Source organism: Megachile rotundata, chromosome 4, assembly GCF_050947335.1.
Source record: "Megachile rotundata isolate GNS110a chromosome 4, iyMegRotu1, whole genome shotgun sequence".
Classification (NCBI taxonomy): domain Eukaryota; kingdom Metazoa; phylum Arthropoda; class Insecta; order Hymenoptera; family Megachilidae; genus Megachile; species Megachile rotundata.
The window spans coordinates 7,678,240-7,698,522 of record NC_134986.1 but is presented as its reverse complement, the minus strand read 5'-3'; the positions used below and the strand labels follow the sequence as shown (position 1 = coordinate 7,698,522).

General features: G+C 28.6%; 2 protein-coding genes across 7 annotated transcripts in view; one reads left to right on the top strand and one right to left on the bottom strand.

The window, feature by feature from the left end:
* The first annotated feature begins 24 nt into the window (after window positions 1–24).
* LOC100876879 (SET domain-containing protein SmydA-8) lies at window positions 25–13,779 on the top strand. 6 transcript variants are annotated; one of them, XM_076530750.1, is made up of 10 exons: window positions 4,801–5,458; window positions 5,642–5,688; window positions 6,515–6,857; window positions 8,095–8,349; window positions 8,989–9,243; window positions 10,196–10,349; window positions 10,856–11,012; window positions 11,596–11,948; window positions 12,719–12,819; window positions 13,300–13,779. In XM_076530750.1, exons 3-10 carry the CDS (start codon window positions 6,717–6,719, stop codon window positions 13,453–13,455), a joined length of 1,572 nt encoding a protein of 523 aa, XP_076386865.1. In that variant the 5' UTR covers window positions 4,801–5,458; window positions 5,642–5,688; window positions 6,515–6,716; the 3' UTR covers window positions 13,456–13,779. The 6 variants fall into 6 exon arrangements, with proteins under 6 accessions (XP_076386867.1, XP_003704905.2, XP_076386869.1 ...); XM_003704857.3 differs by lacking the exons at window positions 4,801–5,458; window positions 5,642–5,688 and adding an exon at window positions 26–164; XM_076530751.1 differs by lacking the exon at window positions 5,642–5,688.
* A 1,988-nt stretch (window positions 13,780–15,767) lies between these two features.
* Window positions 15,768–20,283, bottom strand: part of cta (Guanine nucleotide-binding protein subunit alpha cta) — a 5,959-nt gene continuing 1,443 nt past the window's right edge. Inside the window, exons 2-5 of the mRNA XM_076530755.1 lie at window positions 19,772–20,032; window positions 19,596–19,646; window positions 19,272–19,489; window positions 15,768–19,188 (exon numbers count right to left, since the gene is read on the bottom strand). Of these exons, the coding sequence (XP_076386870.1) occupies window positions 18,831–19,188; window positions 19,272–19,489; window positions 19,596–19,646; window positions 19,772–20,032 (888 nt within the window). The 3' untranslated portion in view covers window positions 15,768–18,830. The remainder of the gene's footprint in view (window positions 19,189–19,271; window positions 19,490–19,595; window positions 19,647–19,771; window positions 20,033–20,283) is intronic.

The window sequence follows — 20,283 nt, the reverse complement described above, 5'->3', positions numbered from 1 at the left end:
AATTGCATGAATCACGCGATTATTCAACGAATTTCTGTGCTGGTTCAAAAGTACGTGACGATTTTGGTACATACTTTACGGGATCGGGATTTAGCTTCCCGTTACGAGCATTTACGTAGCTTGAAGAGAAAGTTTGTCCATTTTAGTAGAACGGTACAGACATGGTACGTTTAACTTCTTTCTGTGGTCTGCTTCAAAATGTTCGTTGAAGAGTATGGTTCTGTGATCTTGAGAGTTTGATGGTGATTCTGTGTGAGGCAGTGGTGTATCGAGAGGGGGCCTAGGGTATTTATGAGAGGAAAGGAGAAAGCTGTGGAAAAATTAATAGAAATCTTTGCATAATATTGTTCACTTTACTATTGATGATTTTTTTACTATTTCTATGTGTTTTTTAAATTCTATGCGATGAGGCAGTGGTGTATTCAGAGGGGGTCTTTGGTATTTATAAGAGGAAAGGAAAAATTAATAAAAACCTTTTCATAATTCCTAGACATACTTTATTGTCAATGACTTGTTGCAGTTCATATGTGTCTTTCAAGTTCCATGTAATGCTGCAGTGGTGTATCTAGAGGGGGTCTAGGGTTTCTGGTACTTATCAGAGAAGAAGAAAAAAATTATGGAAAAATTAATAGAAATCTTTTCATAATTAATATTAATTTTATTGTTAAAAATTTTTTTTACTATTCCCATGTGTCTTTCAAGTTCCATGCGATGAAGCAGTAGTGTATCCTGAAAGAGTCTAGGGTCTTTGATATTTATCAGAGAGAAGGAAAGAAATAGTAGAAAACTCAAAGAAAATTCTTGACTTAATTAATACTCATTTTATTATTAATGATTTGTAGCTGTTATATGTCTTTTAAATTCCATTTGTATAATAATGGTATAGCAGAAGGGGTAGGAGAGGAGGAGGGTCTAGGGACCCTGATATTAATTAAAAGAAAACAGGAAAAATTAATAGAAAATTTTTTAAAATTCTTTAGCTAATTAATAATTATTTTATTATCAATATTTTATTGCTGTCTTAAAGCAATTCTTAAATAACGTTAAAAACTATTTTCTAGTTTAAATTCACCTCTTTTTATTTATGTTGTATATACTACATATTCAACTTTCATTTATATTGTATATACTATACAATTTTTAATATAAAAATTGTCTATACAATGAATATATTGTATATATAAATCTTGTATACATCTTGTGTTATACAACAGTGTATTGAATATCATACATTCAACAATAAAGTATGTATACTACATGTCTATTATTTCTGAATTAGTTATTAATAATTAATTAATTATGAATTAAATACTCAATCAAGTATGAATTATTATTAAATATGAATTAATTACTTACGAAGACTTTTATCAATAAAAAAATATATTTAATTTCCTGAATAAATTTTTGAAATTAGTATCAGTATCATTTTTATTCATCAAATTCGACCGCTTTCGAGATTAAATAAATTAGTGCATTACTGCGTTATCAACGCTTGCCTCATTAGTGAAAGATTTTCTTTTTTTATACGCATTACTAATGAACAGCGTAATCGCTGTTTATAAATACGATTCATACGATATGCTTTACCACAAACGTCCGTCACGTGACCGGTTACCATTCGGTAAAAATCAAATGCACTTTCAGTATTATCGGCATCAGAGATGTCGAGAAATAATCATTCTGTTGTGTACAATAAATTGCGTTTATTATTTATTTACGTCTAGAATATGTAAATTCTCAAAGTTACTTTCTGGAGTCTCAGATTGTTGAAGTCTGATTACTCTGACGGTCATAAATTTATAAATTTAAACATTTAGGAATTCTCATATTCCTATAGTTACGATCTTCAAATTCAAAAATTTAAACAATTTATAAATTCAAAAATTCTAAGAACCCTAAATCACTAAATTTTTATATTTTCAAATTTCTAAGTTAGCTAATTCCAAAAGGCACATATCTCAAAGTTTCCAAATTACTGAAATCCCAAAACTCTTAACCTTAAAATCCAAAAGTTTTAAATTCCTAATTTAACAAATTTCTGAGTTTATAAAATCCAAAAACCCCAATTTCCTAAATTGCTGCAATCCCACATTCCTGAATCTCCAAATTTCAAAAACCCCAAATTCCTGAAGTTCTGGATTCCTATGTTTCCAAATTCCAAAAGCACCAAGTCCCTAATTTCCCGAATTTCTACAGTCCCAAATTCCTAACTCTCCAAATTTCAAAAGCCTCAAATTCCTAACTCTCCAATTTTCAAAACACCCAAATTCCTAACGTTCCAAATTTCTAAATTTCCAAATTCCTAAATCGCCAAATTTCAAAACACCCAAATTCCTAACGTTCCAAATTTCAAAACACCCAAATTCCTAAATCTCCAAATTTCAAAAATCTCAAATTCCTACTGTACCAAATTTCTAAATTTCCAAATACCAAAAGCGCTAAATCCCTAACTTCCCAAATTCCCAAATCCTCAAAATCCAAAAATTCTAAATCCCTAAATTCCCAAATCCCCACAATTCCAAATTTCCAAATTCCCATATTCCCACATTCTCAAACTTTAGAATTCCCAATTTTCTCTAGTCCCAGATTCTCAAATTCCCCCATGTTCCCGCGAAAAGCGACGGCCCTGTCAACGTCATACTACGTATATCATTCATTATTAATCTCAGTGTGTTAACTCATGTACTAAAATCGTAGAATATACAAATACAGCGAATCACGAGCGACTCAACAAGTTATATACGCACATTACGTAGAATCGTAATTACTAATGAATGAGTCGACATACGTAATTTCGGTGACGTGGAAAATAAATCTGCGGAGTGCGACAAACGCAGTGGTACCGACTACTGTGGTTCAGTAAACTCCTGTAAAGGGGCATTTGCATTAGGCAAGTGGTCAGACAAGTAGATGATGCTCGCTGACTCATTGTCAGTTCAAACGTTCCTTTAACTCTTTACACTTACAAGAAAAATCAAAATCAGGATAAAAATCGATGAAAATTGAACTTACAGTAAATCAACTAACAAAAAGAGTAGTTGAACATTGATATTTTACTTTTAATTCTTATTTGTTCCATTGAAAAATTATTGCTGAAGAATTTATATTTGTAAGCATGCACTTTTTGATTTTTCAATTTAAAGAAGGGTAGTTTTAACAAATTTCGAGTGCAATAAATAGGTTCTTGAAAATAGTCTTCAAAATGAATGAGTTGAATGACTTATTAAGAACTGGCTAAGAATATGTTTATTAAGAACTGTTTATTGCAAATGGTTATTAAATATTTATTCGTTTATATAATTATAATGAAGTGTACAATAGAAATTAACTTCACTGAATGTTAAAATTTAAACATTTAGATACACACAAAAAAATAAAATGTCTATGAAAAAGAATTTTTATTGCAGTGGGATTGAACCCAGGACCTTACGAATATGAAACCACAGAATTTCTCAATGATCCAAATTATAACGAGATAATTATGTTTTATATTTTATTCTTTGTACTTGAAATTTTTGAAAATTTCTTTTCCTGAAATTGACTAAAAATTGCATTCTTTCTGTTTGAAGAAATAACTCCTACAACATTGACTTCCCATTATAAACTGTAAATATAGAAAAAAACTCCTTTTTTTTTTCTTCCTTAACCGACTCCTTTTTCGAAGTCGGTTAAAAATTGAAACGAGAATATGAATATTTGATCATAAAATTCAAATTCAGTACCGTGAAACTTTTCCACATGCAATGTTTCATGTTGTATGATCTTGTTCATGTTCTACAGCTTGATAGTCTAAACAATATTGTTTGCAGTAAAGAACAATGATGTTAGACTTTTAACATGGTTGTCGGAACCTAACCTGACCCAGTAAAACAACTGTCGTGAAGTGAAACGAATAGAAATAGCGATGTCAAATCATTTTTACACTAGCTTTTATGGTAGAACAATTTCTCTATTGATTTTATTTAAAGGTCATATTAAATCGATGTTAGAAGATTGGCTCGAAGTGATAAATCAACGGAAAATTGATAAAGTATGACAGAGTTTAAAATACGAGATTGAAAAAAAAAAATTGAGATTTGAGGACTTGAAATTCGAGAAATTGGAAATTTGAGAATGGGCGAATTTGCGATTTTGAAAATTTGTGAATTTGGAAATCTGAGAATTTGGAAATTTGAGAAGTTGGGATTTTGAGAAATTGGAAATTTGAGAATTGGTCAATTTGCGAAATTGGAAATTTGAGAAGTTGGAAATCTGAGAATTTGGAAATTTAAGAATTTGGTAATTTGCGAATTTAGAAATTTGTAAAATTGGAAATCAGAGAATTTGGAAATTTGAGAAATTGGAAATCTGAGAGTTTGGAAATTTGAGAAATTGGAAATCTGAGAATTTGGTAATTTGAGAGTTGGCAAATTTGCGAATTTGGAATTTTTGAGAAATTGGAAATCTGAGAATTTGGAAATTTAAGAATCTGGGATTTTAAGAAATTGGAAATCTGAGAATTTGGTAATTTGCGAATTTAGAAATTTGTGAAATTGGAAATCTGAGAATTTGGAAATTTGAGAAGTTGGAAATCTGAGAATTTGGAAATTTGAGAATTTGGGATTTTGAGAAATTGGAAATCTGAGAATTTGGAAATTTGAGAATTTGAAAATCTGAGAATTTGGTAATTTGCGAAATTGGAAATTTGAGAGTTGGCAAATTTGCGAATTTGAAAATTTGAGAAATTGGAAATTTGAGAATTTGGAAATCTGAGAATTTGGAAATTTGAGAATTCGGGAATTTATGTATAATACCATAGATAATACCATAGATTTAAAAAATATTTATTTCAAGTTATCGTATTAAACTGAACGATAAATGTGAATCACCTCTCAAGTGCAAAGATTTAATATCTAAAAAATGAACCTTATTTATAAGAACCTTTCCAGTAATCTGTATCAGACTTCAATAAAAGTAACCATTCGATTAACCACTACTTCCTTCACTTTTCCTTTATCTACTCTATTTTCCAATTTCATTTTATATCCCATAGAAAAGTACATTTTCGCACCATGCATACCGTACATACAATAGCGAGTACAGGGGTGAATAATTTAAGCAGTGTATAAATAGGTTCTATTTTGGAATGCAACCTCTTCCTAAGCTCATCCGCGTGCAGTTACAGTTTATCTGTCTGTGAAAACGGTTCATTATTCTTGCAAATTAAAAGAAATTTCATAATCCGTTGTATCATCGATTGGCAATTATATAACATTCGTTGATAGCTAGTTCCAGTTACTCGTTGAAACTTGGAAAAAAAAGTGGAACAAGTTTACGCGATAGGGTTATCGTAATCTTCTCCTACGAAATAATAATTCCAGTTCTTGGACAGTGTTATGACACACCTGTGACTAAAGATACTTTCTTTGAATCGATTTGTTACATCACTCTTGTATATTGCTCGGGGATCGCGTGCTACGTAGGTTTACTGTGGATAGGGAGTGTCGGGGGCGGAGTTCTACGACGTTCGACTCTGTTGATTCATTTCCAAACCCCTAAAATTTTATGTTTCGGCATTTTATTGATTTTTAGACGATTTTCAAGTTTTCAAATTTTCAATTTTCCTAATTTCTTACATTTACAAATTTCTAAATTTTTACAGTTCCAAATTCACTAATTTCTCGGATTCTTGGAGTTTCGAAATATCAGGTATTTGAATTTTCAAATTTCCCATTTCTCAAATTTCTAAATTTCCACATTTCCAAATTCACTGATTTTTCAGATTCTTAGAGTTTCAAAATATCAAGTATTTGAATTTTCAATTTTTCAAATTTCTAAATTTTCACATTTCCAAATTCACTGATTTTTCAGATTCTTAGAGTTCCAAAATATTAAGTATTTGAATTTTCAAATTTTCAAATTTCTCATTTCTCAAATTTCTAAATTTCCACATTCTCAAATTCACTAATTTTTCAGATTCTTAGAGTTTCAAAATATCAAGTATTTGAATTTTCAATTTTTCAAATTTCTAAATTTCCACATTTCCAAATTCAATAATTTTTCAGATTCTTAGAGTTGCAAAATATTAAGTACTTGGATTTTCAAATTTTCAAATTTCCCATTTCTCAAATTTCTAAACACCCAAATTCACTCATTTTTCAAGTCCCAAAATTTTAAAAATATCAAATGTTTGAATTTCCAATTTTCCTAATTTTCATACTTATCAATTTCCCAATAACCATTTCCAAACTTCTAAAATTCCAATTCTCAAATTTTCAATTTTTCAAATTTCTAAATTTTACAAATTCACTAATTTCTTAAGTCCCAAAATTTGTTAATTATCAAGTGTTTGAATTTCCAAATTTTCCAAGTTTCCAACTTTTCAAACTTCCAATGTTCCTATTTCTAAAATTACAAAATTTCTAAGTTTCGAAATTTCTTAAATTCTCAAATTTAAAAATTTATCAACTCCAAAATTCCTGAATTACTAAATTCTCAAAATCTCAAATTCTCAGCTTTTCAACTTTGTTTCTAGATGCAACTTTATCAGTCATGTAACAGCGTTTAATACAAATTTAACAAATTTCAAAAAGTTGCCTTCCGAGGTTTCAAGATCATTATAAAAAGACTTTGTCAAGTTTGTTGAAAACTTTGAAAAGTAATATGCCAGTCGAATGTACATATAATTCGAAGAAGAGTTGAGAAATAGCATGCATCAGTGATAACAAGTTTCATCGATGGAAAATCGATCCGCTTGTGCAGTTTGTGGAGGTGAATCGGTCTTTAAATGCAGTGCATGCGGAAATGTTTATTATTGCAGTAAAAAGCACCAAAAAGAAGACTGGAAACGGCATGTACAATTTTGCAGGGCATTTAAGGTACGTTTTTAGGATTTATGTTTGCTTTGATGAGTAATATGCATTTTTAAATTGGTAAATTAGGAAATTATTAAGTTAACATAATCTTAAAATACTAAGTTAATAAATTAGAAAATTAACACAATTACTAAATTACCTAACACTCAAATTCTCAAATTACCAAATTAACCAAATTACCAAATTCCCAAATTACCAAATTACCAAATTACCAAATTACCAAATTACCAAATTACCAAATTACCAAATTACCAAATTACCAAAATAACCAAATTTCCAAATTTCCAAGTTTTCAAATTCCCAAATTCCCAAATTACCAAATTCCCAAATTACCAAATTTCCAAATTACCAAATTACCAAAATAACCAAATTCCCAAATTTCCAAGTTTTCAAATTACCAAATTCCCAAATTCCCAAATTCCCAAATTCCCAAATTCCCAAATTCCCAAATTACCAAATTCCCAAATTCCCAAATTACCAAATTACCAAATTTCCAAATTACTAAAATTTCCAAGTTCTCAAATTCCCAAAATTACCAAATTCCCAAATTACCAAATTACCAAAATAACCAAATTCCCAAATTTCCAAGTTTTCAAATTCCCAAATTCCCAAATTCCCAAATTACCAAATTTCCAAATTACCAAAATTTCCAAGTTCTCAAATTCCCAAATTCCCAAGTTCCCAAATTCCCAAATTCCCAAATTCCCAAATTACCAAATTTCCAAATTACCAAATTACCAAAATAACCAAATTCCCAAATTTCCAAGTTTTCAAATTCCCAAATTCCCAAATTCCCAAATTACCAAATTCCCAAGTTCCCAAATTCCCAAATTACCAAATTACCAAATTACCAAATTTCCAAATTACCAAAATTTCCAAGTTCTCAAATTTCCAAGTTCTCAAATTCCCAAATTACCAAATTCCCAAATTACCAAATTCCCAAATTCCCAAATTTCCAAATTCCCAAATTCCCAAATTACCAAATTTCCAAATTACCAAAATTTCCAAGTTCTCAAATTCCCAAATTCCCAAATTCGCAAATTCCCAAATTCCCAAATTTCCAAATTCTCAAATTCCCAAATTCCCAAAATAACCAAATTCCCAAATTCCCAAATTCCCAAATTTCCAAATTCTCAAATTCCCAAATTCCCAAAATAACCAAATTCCCAAATTCAACACAACATTCTCCCGTACACTTCATTGTTAACATCACATTTCTAAATGAAAATAATATTAAAAGTTGGCAGAAAGTTCTACTTTGGGTCGCTATTACATAGCAGCGAGGAATATTAAAGCAGGAGAAATAGTTTTAAAAGATGATCGACCTCTGGTAGCAGGTCCTATGCACAATTCTGTTCCCGTATGCCTCGGATGCTATATGGTGTTGCATGAAAATACAGCGGTGCCTTGTACAAAATGTGGTTGGCCTCTGTGTCAGAACTGCAAAGAACACGGAACAGAGTGCGATTTTACCTCCTCTCGCAGAAGCGATAAGGTGATCACTGAAAATTATTTATGGAGATCTTACAAGATCAATATTTTCGAATTTTTATAATCAAGATATATAGTCAGTAGAATATTGTTAAAATAAAATAGATCTATTAAAGTAGAATATCATGAAATTTCACTATTGTACAATATTAATCTTAAATTTTCTAATTTATAAATTTTAACATCCTCAGCTTTTGAATCCTTAGGTTATTAAATTTCCTCACCTTCAGATCTCCAAATTTTTTGTCGTATATCAAGATTATTTCATATCTCTTATCAAGATTATTCTGTCTTGTATTGTCTGATATTATTTCATATTATCACATATTACTTCATATGACATGTATTATGTTCTAATATTGTCTTGTATTACTTAACATTATCTTATACAATCTCAAATTATCTTATATACTATGTTCGTGTACTACTTCATATTTAACTACTTTATTCATACACTAACATTATCTACATCATTGATTAATTTTCGAATATGTTTACATATCTTCATCGCATGTATACAATCTGGCACAATTCCTTATCGAAACGATTAGAACGAAGAAATTAAATAAAAACTCATAATATATCGTACTCTCGTAAAATATTAATTAAAATATATCAATAAAGAGATACAAAATTATTACAGGTATCCATCACAAAATTCGGATATCCACATCCAAGCTATCAATGTATTAACGTTATAAGAGCACTGTCACTCAAGGACAATAATATAGAATCCTATAACAAATTACTAACCCTCGAGAGTCATTCTGATAAAATAAAGAATAAAGAGACCTTCATTTTCGAAGAGTCGTCGAACCTCGTAAATTTCATCAAGAGGTTTTTCAAGTCCGAAGATATACCGGAAGAAGACATTAGGAAAATTATCGGTGTCTTGCAGGTACTGTCTTTGATCGTTCATTGAATCAGTTTCTGCTTCATTAGTTTGACTGTGGTACAAGTTATAGAGAAATTGTTTCTGAACAATTTACGGATAATTCGTTTAAGAACAATTTGTAGATAATTGAGTTTGGTACAACAGTCTAGAAACTCATTTAATAATAATTTACTTAAATACTGAGTACAGGAAATTCAACTACATTAGCTATATTCTACGGAAAATATATTCAACCACAGTCTACTGAAAATTCATTTAATTACAACTTATTGAAAATTCATTTAACTACAACCTACTGAAAAATTATTTAACAACGACTTACGGAAAATTCATTTAGTAGCAACATATTGAAAAATCATTTAACTACAGTCTATAGAAAATTCATTTAACGACAGCCTACTGAAAATTCATTTAACTACAACTTATTGAAAATTCATATATCAATGACTTAGAGACAAGTCATTTAATAACAATATACTGAAAATTCATTTAACTACAACTTATTGAAAATTCATATATCAATGACTTACAGAAAAGTCATTTAATAACAATATACTGAAAATTCATTTAACTACAACTTATTGAAAATTCATATATCAATGACTTAGAGAAAAGTCATTTAATAACAATATACTGAAAATTCATTTAACTACAACTTATTGAAAATTCATATATCAATGACTTAGAGAAAAGTCATTTAATAACAATATACTGAAAATTCATTTAACTACAACTTATTGAAAATTCATATATCAATGACTTAGAGAAAAGTCATTTAATAACAATATACTGAAAATTCATTTAACTACAACGTACAAAAAGAAAATTTATATGAATGTTACAATTTGTGGAAATTTGAAATCGTTCAATGAAAGGAGAATTTTCACTGAACTCTAAAAATTGCCACTTTGCAGAGTTCTTAATTTATGAATCATGGGTACTCCTTGAATTGCAGGTTAACGGACACGAAGTGCCTCTAACAGATCCACCATATGTGGCAGTGTACGAATTGGCATCCTTGCTCGAACATAACTGTAAAGCAAATTGCTCAAAGAGTTTCACCGACACGGGTGGATTAATTATTCACGCTGCCACACCTATCACTAAAGGTGACCGAATCCTATCAAATTATAATGGCTACACCCTGTTAATCTCTAAAATTTCCCTGCAGAGTAAACTTAACACCACGTTTCAGTTGCTCAAAGTGTAATGCCTAATGAATGTAAAAAAATTAACACATAATGTAAAAAAAAATAAAATACAAAATTAAAGAATGAATAATATACTTCAAGTATACTTTAATGTATACTTTAACACTCACAGAGTATGTTACAGACTGCTGCTTGACGCATGCTTTGTCCTTCAGAGCTTAAGACAAAAGCTTCAGAAATTCATGCATTCAGAAAATTAACCCAAAATCTAACCCAAACTAACTCGAAACTAATACGAAATACAATCCACCGTTCAAGGTTCAAAGCGCAGAGCCCGGGGCAATTGCCCCTGTTTGCACGACGCTAATGGCGATACTGGATGTACTAATAAATGTATTATTAAACGCACTGTGTACTTGCTTGTGCTTCATGCTCTCGAAGAATAAAATAGAAATACGTTACAGGAGATCATATTTCTATATGTTACACGGATCCATTATGGGGGACAATGAACAGGAGACACCATCTTCTTGAAACGAAATATTTTGAGTGTACTTGCGATCGATGCAGGGATCCAACGGAATTCGGAGCTATGTTTAATGCTATTAGGTGCAGCGAAATGTAGGTGAAATTAGAATACTAATAAAAGGCGGATGACTACTCATAAAAGGTTCATTGGATATTTGATTTTTATAAAACTGGATGTAGTTTTCTAGTTTCATAATTTGATTGATGAACGAATAACACAGTCGATTTTGCTACAACTTTAGATTGATGTAGTATGAATTCTTAGTTGATGTTTTATGTACCAGCAATTTGTTTCGGATTCTATGCTTTAAGATCAGTAATTTGTCATTAAAGATTTTTGAGATCGATAAAATTTTTTAAGAATATTAACGAACGTTCTGTAGCATATTTTTCGTGAAACTTTAAGCCTAAACTTTGACACACCATTCGAAATAGTTAATATTTTTTAAGTATGTAGTAACTTAATATCTAAATATCAATCTAGGAAAAGATGTACATATATAATTTATAAATATACATGAACGTACATAATTTATGAAAATAAACACAATGAACATTAAATTTTTATCGAACCTCGTAATTTATAATAAACAAAAATTCAGTCTTATACTACAATTAAAAAGTTTATTGTTAATATCTTTCTCTCTCTTTCCCTCTGTCTTGTTTTCATTTTTAGCGATTGTTCAGGATACGTCTTACCGAAAACGTTTCTCGGGGATCATCGGGAGGATTACGTCTGTACAAATTGCGCTACAGTTGTTCCCCTCGAAATAATCGAAGAAACGTTGGAAGATATTGGTATACATCTGTCAGAAATGAGGAAAAACGACATAGATGTCTGCAAAGAGTTCTTGAATCGCTATAAGAACGTCCTTCATCCTAATCATTTTTACAACATTGATGTGACGATTGCTCTGGCTCAGTTAATTGGACAACAGAGTGGATTAGAGGCGGATGAGGAAGAGCTGTTGGTCGAAAAAAAAGAATCGTGCAAGAAATTGGACAATTTGCTGAAATTGCTCGCACCTGGTAATTTGTCGAATTAATACGTCTACGCAGGAAATTAATATTTGTAGTTTACATAGTTGAATTCATAGTTTACAATCAACCCTTTGCGGTCGTATGTCTACTTTCAGACCATACTAATCTTACACTGTATTTAACCACAACCAAACAGCAATTTTTCGACGGGTTCTAAGATTGTTGGACCTAATGTACTTAATGTTCATTGCACTGAACCTATCGACTTTTTCAGACTCTTTTTCACGGATACACTACTTGAAACAATTGTACTAGAAACAAATAAGTATGCCAAAAATAAAATAGAACAGCAGAGCTTATCTGATTGATCAACATGGAATAACTGGATCGATATAACGAAAGAAGAGTTAACAGCTTTTTTGGGTGTATTCTTTAACATGGGTACTATACCAGATCCTAATATGAAATATTATTGGACTAAGGAACATGTTGGAACATACCATTTTTTAGAAATATATTTCGAAAGGAAAGATTTCTCCAAATATTTTGGATGTTACATTTGAATGAAAATGTTTCGAGAAATGCAAATGTAACGACGATAATCCAAAAAGCGAGCAATTTTATCGATTATATTGATGGTAAATTCACAGAAGAATTAATAAATCTTGTTTATCCTTCATAATCCTACATGTATCGCTGCTCTTTCAAGAGAAATTCATTCCGACCAGTACTTCCATGATCAAATTTAATACGACCGCAAAGGGTTTTATGTAGGTAACAAATTATACACGAATTAAATGATCTACGTACCGTTTCAGCTGAAAATCGAATTCGAGGGTTGATTCTGTTCGAAATGCATGCTACTCTCGCAGAACTTAGCAGAAGACGTACAGATGGGGATACCGTGCTGTTATTACTGGTAAAATCAAATAATAAATTTTACCTGATAAAAATGTAGTTCATTCTCATAAATTATTACCGCGATAATAATTGCAAGCAAAGGTTACAACGAAGGAGATACGATAGCTTCATATTACTGCAAATGAAATACTGTGAATGAGTAACAAATTGGAATTAATATTACAGTAATATCGGTTTACAATTATATCACAGTATCAAATAATAAAATCAGGTTAATATAATAACATTATGAGCTTTGCCAAGGATAAAGCACTTGTCTCCTTCTAAAAGACAAAAGGCTTTTACCTCAAAGGGTAAAATTGCATTTTACAGAATTTCTAAAATAACAGAAATTAAATTGTAATGACATTAATATTTTTAGAGATGAATGTAAAAATTGTTCAAAGTAATTTGATAAAATTTAAGTAAAGATAAATATAACCCCTCAACCCTTGACTAAGTCCATAATAAATATTTTTTCTGTTCCTTTGTTCAACAGGAATCGAAGAAGTGTTTGATCGATGCTTACGAACTGCTGAAATACGAACCGAAGGTTCTACCAGAGGGAAAAATAGCTGGCACAGCGAAGAAAAATTTACAAAAAATCAACGAGGTTCTTAAGCAATTTAACGTAATGGCTAATCAGTGTGCTTGAAGACTATTGTTACATTTAAAATATTTTAATCTTTGTTACTATGGAAGAAACTATAGGAAAGATATATAAGTAGAAACATTTTAGTAATAAAATATACTTCAAGAACGTATCATGAGACCGCCTTATTTGAAACTGCATTTTACGTTTCAAAAAGATGATTCCAGAAATTACATCAGTATACTAATTACTTTGTACATCTTTGTGTAGATTGAAGTTCATTTATCATTGAATTTTATATTCAAGTTTCAATTCTTAATTATAATATTGTAGCGATTTGATTACTGCAAAGTAAATAATTTGATATATTAAATACTTTGAAACATTGTTACTGTTTCATTATTATTGTTACATTATGATCTTATTGTTACATTTCACGCCCTCTAAAAATAACACTGTTAGCGCCATCTAGCAGTCAAGCTAGCAACTACCAAAATAAAAAATTACATTTCTCTGTAAAATGTTAATCATTTTAAAGTTTTGTTGATGCTCGTAAATTGTTCAGTCATGATAGGACTAGATATGCGTAAATTCAACATTATAAACCTAATTTTCACTGTTCTGAACAGAAGATAAATTTTATGTTTTCATTATGTTATCATTCTATTTTTAACACGATAACAATTTTTAGAAAACAAATGCATCTATTTCTAAACGTACTTATATTTAATCTAAAGAAACAATAGTTCTGATTCAAAACATTCAATTTGCATTTAGCGCCATGTAATTTGAATCTAAAGCTATATGATTAGTATGGCTCCTTAAAATATTTTATTATATGATTTATATCATAAATATTAATAATTAACTATTTTGCCCATAATTTTCATATATAAATAATTAATACTTCTTTTCCATTATATGCAATAAAATTTGCATAAACAGTTTGCGGGTCACCCTAAATTAGTTTCTAAACAGGAACATAGGTTACTATTTGGGACAGTATTTTTCATATGTATTGCAATTAATGATTGTATATTTTTGCACTGTTAACTGACAGATAGTAAAAATTGATTATATTGCAAAAACATTAGTATGTAACGCATAAAAGAACACAGTTAACAGTCCACTATACAAGTATTAAATAAAGCATACATTTGCTAAAGTTTTATTTATTATCAATATGAATAGACTACGTTATTACAATATTTTATGTAAAATATGTTTATATACAAATATACAATATGTTCGTGTATAAATACAATACATATAGGCACAATATATCTACATTCATTAGATTATGTTTAGACAAGTAGAAATAAAATGTTGAGATGTACAATTGCCAATAATAGAACAGTATTTTGCCTTGGGCTACAAAATAGAAATTGTAAAAGTAATTTGTGCTTCATACTTAAATGGCAGAAAAATTATGTTCAAATAATTTCAAATACGTGTGCTTTCAACTGTCCAAAACTGTTCTATTGATTTTATTAATTTTGATCACTGTTACAGAAACTCAGAAGAAAACATTTTTTCATATTTAAACTGTTGCACATTTAACTTCTTTTTAACAAATCATGATTCAACAATATCTATATATGTATATATATATATATATAAATATAAATTTATAAAAAACACATTGTAACTATTACATAAACTATCTTTATTACTGCAGAAGCAATATATTTATTCTGCAAGTCACTTACATGTTTACTTGTGCTAAAAACTTTTATTGTATATTTTATATATAATGAACTTGTATATTATTATAAATTTTTAGGATCGGTTTGTAAAGAACGTTTTTATACAAACAAGCATGATTATAAATATACTGCAGCAATATTAATAATAATTTACGTAATAGACACAATTTTTGTTTTATAATAATGAAATATGAATTGTTTGTATACGTTTTTTTTTCATGATTTGAGAATGTAGTTATGAATATAAAAGTACCCAATGTAAATAAAATGCAAATCATAATAAAATCGTTTTATATGTATATATATATAAAACACCCCTGTATCATTGCCAACGAGAATATCTAAATTTCTTTTTTCTTTTGTATATACTGAAATGTATAAAATTCATTAGGTTGAACAAATTAAAACAATTATTTGTATATCTAAAAATATAAAAATCATCTTTTTTTACTTTTCGCGATATTCCATCACAAAGTTTTGTTTTCACAGTTCATATTATAATAAAACTTTTAAACATGTTACATTTACGACTTGCAATATTTAAAAATTTTTTTATCTACTATATAACAGTTTGGTTGAAAACTTACATGATTCATAAATGTACTGTAAATAATATGAAATAAAAAATTCGGTACTATTCTGTATGTTTTAAATGAATTTGTAATGAAATATATTGATATAACAAATATTTTTTATTAATTAATTAGAAAAATAAATATCGCGTTTACATTTTTTTACAAAATGAGCTGCATAATTTGTGCTAAGTATCATAGAAGTTTTCTATGAGATAAACATTTTACACATGTTGCACCTATACAAATTCACAAGTAAGTTTAAAGTATAGGCTCGTTTAAAAATATTTTCTACAAAAATTACAGACATTGTTCTCGTTGAGTATCAATATATAAATTCTGTATAAATGTATGAAAATCGTATAAAATTGTATATAATTCACTTTCCAAAACAATATTTCATTAAAGGCAATAATAATGTTTCTAAAATGTGGTGTGGTTTAAAAATACTCTAAGAATATCAATTAAAATTGACATGTTTAAGTTTATAGGAATGTAAAATGTATCAGTTAAGAAAATATACCAATTATTAAAGTTTCACATTATTTTTACATGATACAAATAGTTACGTAGAAATTCAATTACCTAACATTTTATATTTTTACACTAGGCCTAAAATCTCTTATATACAAACATAACAAAATATTTTCATTAGCTCCAGGTATAATTAATTCTGAATACAATTCTTAAATATTTTGAGATTTTTAATTTCTCTTTTTTCCTATAAAGAGCAAAGGGAACAAAGATTTTATGTAATAAATGATCAGAATGGAAAAATAAAATAACTGTGTGCATAAATATAGATGTGGTTTTAAAAATATCTAACATTAGGCATTATACTAAACTAGTAAAAATAAATTACATAAAAAATTTATTAGTTTCAAAATTCTTTGGTTTCACCATAAATATTATTACATAAAATCCTTGGTTACAGTGGTATTTATAATGACAATAAAATATGCCGTTCCCAATTACTAAATGATCTGGACTGTGTATAATTTTTATGACAGGAAGAGAACACCTTAATGAATAGCTTTTGCCTTCATTATAATGTGATTCATCTTAATTGCATTCAATAATATAAATTGCTGTATAACTTGAAAAATATGCGGGAACAGAAATTTACAGAAAAGAAATACATAATGATGTTGAATATAGAATATAGAATAATAAAAATAACATATAATTCTGGAAAACTGTTATGTTATCAGACTGGAAAATAAACGTTGAACCTTTGCATGTGAAAAATAATAATACTGATTACCATAACTTTTCCTTAAACAAATAACATTTAATCAAGGACCAGCTGTTAAAACCAAAGTTTAGCAAAACCCTTCCTACTTAATCATTTAACAAAATCTATAATATGTATTATTACGATCTTTCTTTGTAATCTTTTTTTATATAATTTGTTGTAACAAATACTGGAGGTTTACATTACAACAGAAAAGTAATATTGAACTATCAGGACTATATTAATTTAAATTATAAATGCTTACAAAATATAATTTATTGTGTGCTACAGAAAACAACTTCAATTTGGAGAAATACAAAAACAATAAATCAAAAATATAATGAATATCATAATACAAGAAATTATATTACTATTCTGAAGTATTTAAATTGTGTACACTATTTTTAAGTCGAATTAAAAAAAAATTATATTGAAATTAACAATTTTGCACACAGCAATTCGAACACAAACTGGTTAGTTTCATTTGGTTTATATGGCATGAATCTAGTATTTGGTTTCCTCATTACTTACTATATTCAATGTTAACAAAGATAATCAAGCTTAAGTAAAAAATAAGTTATTCTTATGTCTGTGAAAACTGATTACATGACCAGGATTTTCATTATATATTTTAATATAAAAAAGAAGCACTGGATTAAATATCTGTACAAAATAGAAAAATCTTAGCTATACTATTAGCAAACTGATCCTTTTTTATACAAACCTGTAAAATCGTTATTCTTGACTATGTATAGAATACAAGTTGCTATGTACAATAAATTGTATATAATAGTCTACAACCCTTTAATATTCAATATTCTTCAAAAAGGATGGAAATATGTTATCAGTGTATAGGCATATATATATATAAAAATTGTATATATATACATATATCAAATATTTAACACTATATACATTATATATACAGAGTAAATCGCCAATTTTAGTGGTTACAAATGTTACTTATAAAGATTGTAAAATATAAAGAAATACATATCTGTTATCAACATTTTTTTTTACAAATGGTGGTACAGAGGAGATCAAGAGGTCAATTTTGTTTTTTAAATGACATGTCCTATCTCTTACTGGATTTCGATAAAAAAGCGAATTCTGAATATAAAAAAAAACGAATCTACGTTTATCTTAACTCATACCGTTTTTGAGATATTTCATTTTGTTCGTCCTCTAACTCTCACAATGCTCACAGGTGTCAGTACTTTGGATGTAAACAAATATTAGATAGTAAATATCATGAAATAGCATTGTTGGACTTTCGACATCTCTCAGTATCAGTAAGTTCCCCATTAGTGGACATAAGATAACCAACATGACATTTCGAATATGTGTCATAATGAAAATAATGGGATGAACAAAATCAAATATCCCAGGAATAGTAGGTTTTAGAATAAATGCACCTTAGTAATTTTATACTCTGAATTCGTTGTTTTGCCGAAACAAAAAAATTGATAAAAAATTGAACTCTGTACCTGCACTTCTAAAGAAACTATTAATATCATATTATGTATTTCTTCATACCTTACAACTTTTATATGTACATAACAGTTTTGTTCTTCATTTGAAATAATGGAGATACTTAGAGCAAATAAAACTGGCAAAACACCCTGTACATATAGTGTGTACAGTGTTAAAAATTTTCAATACATGTTTTTATTAGGCAGTTTTTATTCCCCGTTTTGTATAAAACTATTACGAAAACGTTTAATTTACCGTTTTCCACGGAGGTAATCACGTGATTTATATTGGTACAATATATATAATGTACATATATTGTCTTACCAGAATTTCTTTTCAAATTGAAGTCCTAATACTTTTTCAACTAATTTCACCTAACCATATACCAAATACTAAATGTTGAATGCATACCTTTGAATTGGAAATTATTTCACGTTTTATACAGATTCATCATTATTGGAGCATCAGCGATTCCAAATTTCTATGTAAAATTGTATCTTTCACTGCATTAAACACAACTTTTATATTTTCTGTATCTACAGCTGTAGTAAAGTGATGAAAAAGAGGCTTTCTTGTGTCCCTTTTAACAGATATAAACATATCTAGTATAAATTCCTGCACATCCTTCATGGAATGTGAATCTCCTGTGAATTGTGGAAAATACCAACGAACATTTGTATCGGGTGATCTTACTTTTTTATCCAATAAATCAGTTTTGTTTAAGAATAAAATAATAGACACTCCACCAAATATTGTGTTGTTAACTATTGTATCAAATATATTTCTTGATTCTTCTAACCGATTTGTTCTCCTGAAATGTCAAATGAGATACTTATTACTCTTGTCTAATTTTTACAAATGAAAATTATAATAATAAACTTCATGATAACACACCTATCTTCTAACAATACTTGATCGAATTCTGACGATGAAACAAGAAATAGTATAGATGTAACACAATCAAAACATTGATACCACTTTTGTCTTTGAGATCTTTGTCCTCCAACATCAACGAACAGAAATGGAATATTATTAATTTGTATAACAAATTCAGAAATTCCTTTTGTAGCCTTTCTACAGTGTAAAATATCTTGATGCGTGGGCACATAATCCTGAAAAGAAATTTTAGCTGTTTAAAAATACTATATTGTGTTCATAGAGTGATATGATAAATTTAATAAGTAAGAGGAAGTTTGTGTAAAAATTTCATATTATTACCATTCTTGCAATCCTGTCAAGACTGTCCAAAAAGTACTGCACTGAATCACTCTGTACAAAAAAAGAATCTTATAAAAATAAGAACATAAGAGGAGATTTAATTTCTTTACTAATCTCTGTTAAATTTATATCCATGCCTATCAAATTAAAATTAAGAAATACGAAACATGTCTTACTAATTGAAATTCTCTTCTTCTGTCAAAGGCTCTTTTGATCGATGCATCTTTCCATAAACTTTGTAAAGCTGGTACATAATGAAGAAACAATCGAGCATCTAATACCATAGTATTTTCAAATTTTAGTAACTGATAACCAATATCATAATTCTTAGGATTCTCCCATTGAATATTTAACTTATCACGAGCATCTACTAACACTTTCATTCCTTTAATTATATTTTGATAAATTACATGTTGATACTCTTTAATTAATTCAGGCTGAAAAAGAAAATGAAATATATTACATTTCTTTACTTTTCCTAATAAACTGAGATGACTGTATTGTTTGTGTCATCGAATAAATAAGACATTTATGATATGTATCCTTAATGTTATGAATAATTGAATATAACTTTAAAACAGATATACAAAAGTTTAAGTGAATCATCTTTATTGTAGACCTACTTTCTCATATTCTTAAACCATGTGTTTAGGTCAACCACCTTCCCATGGATAGACATTTAAACAAC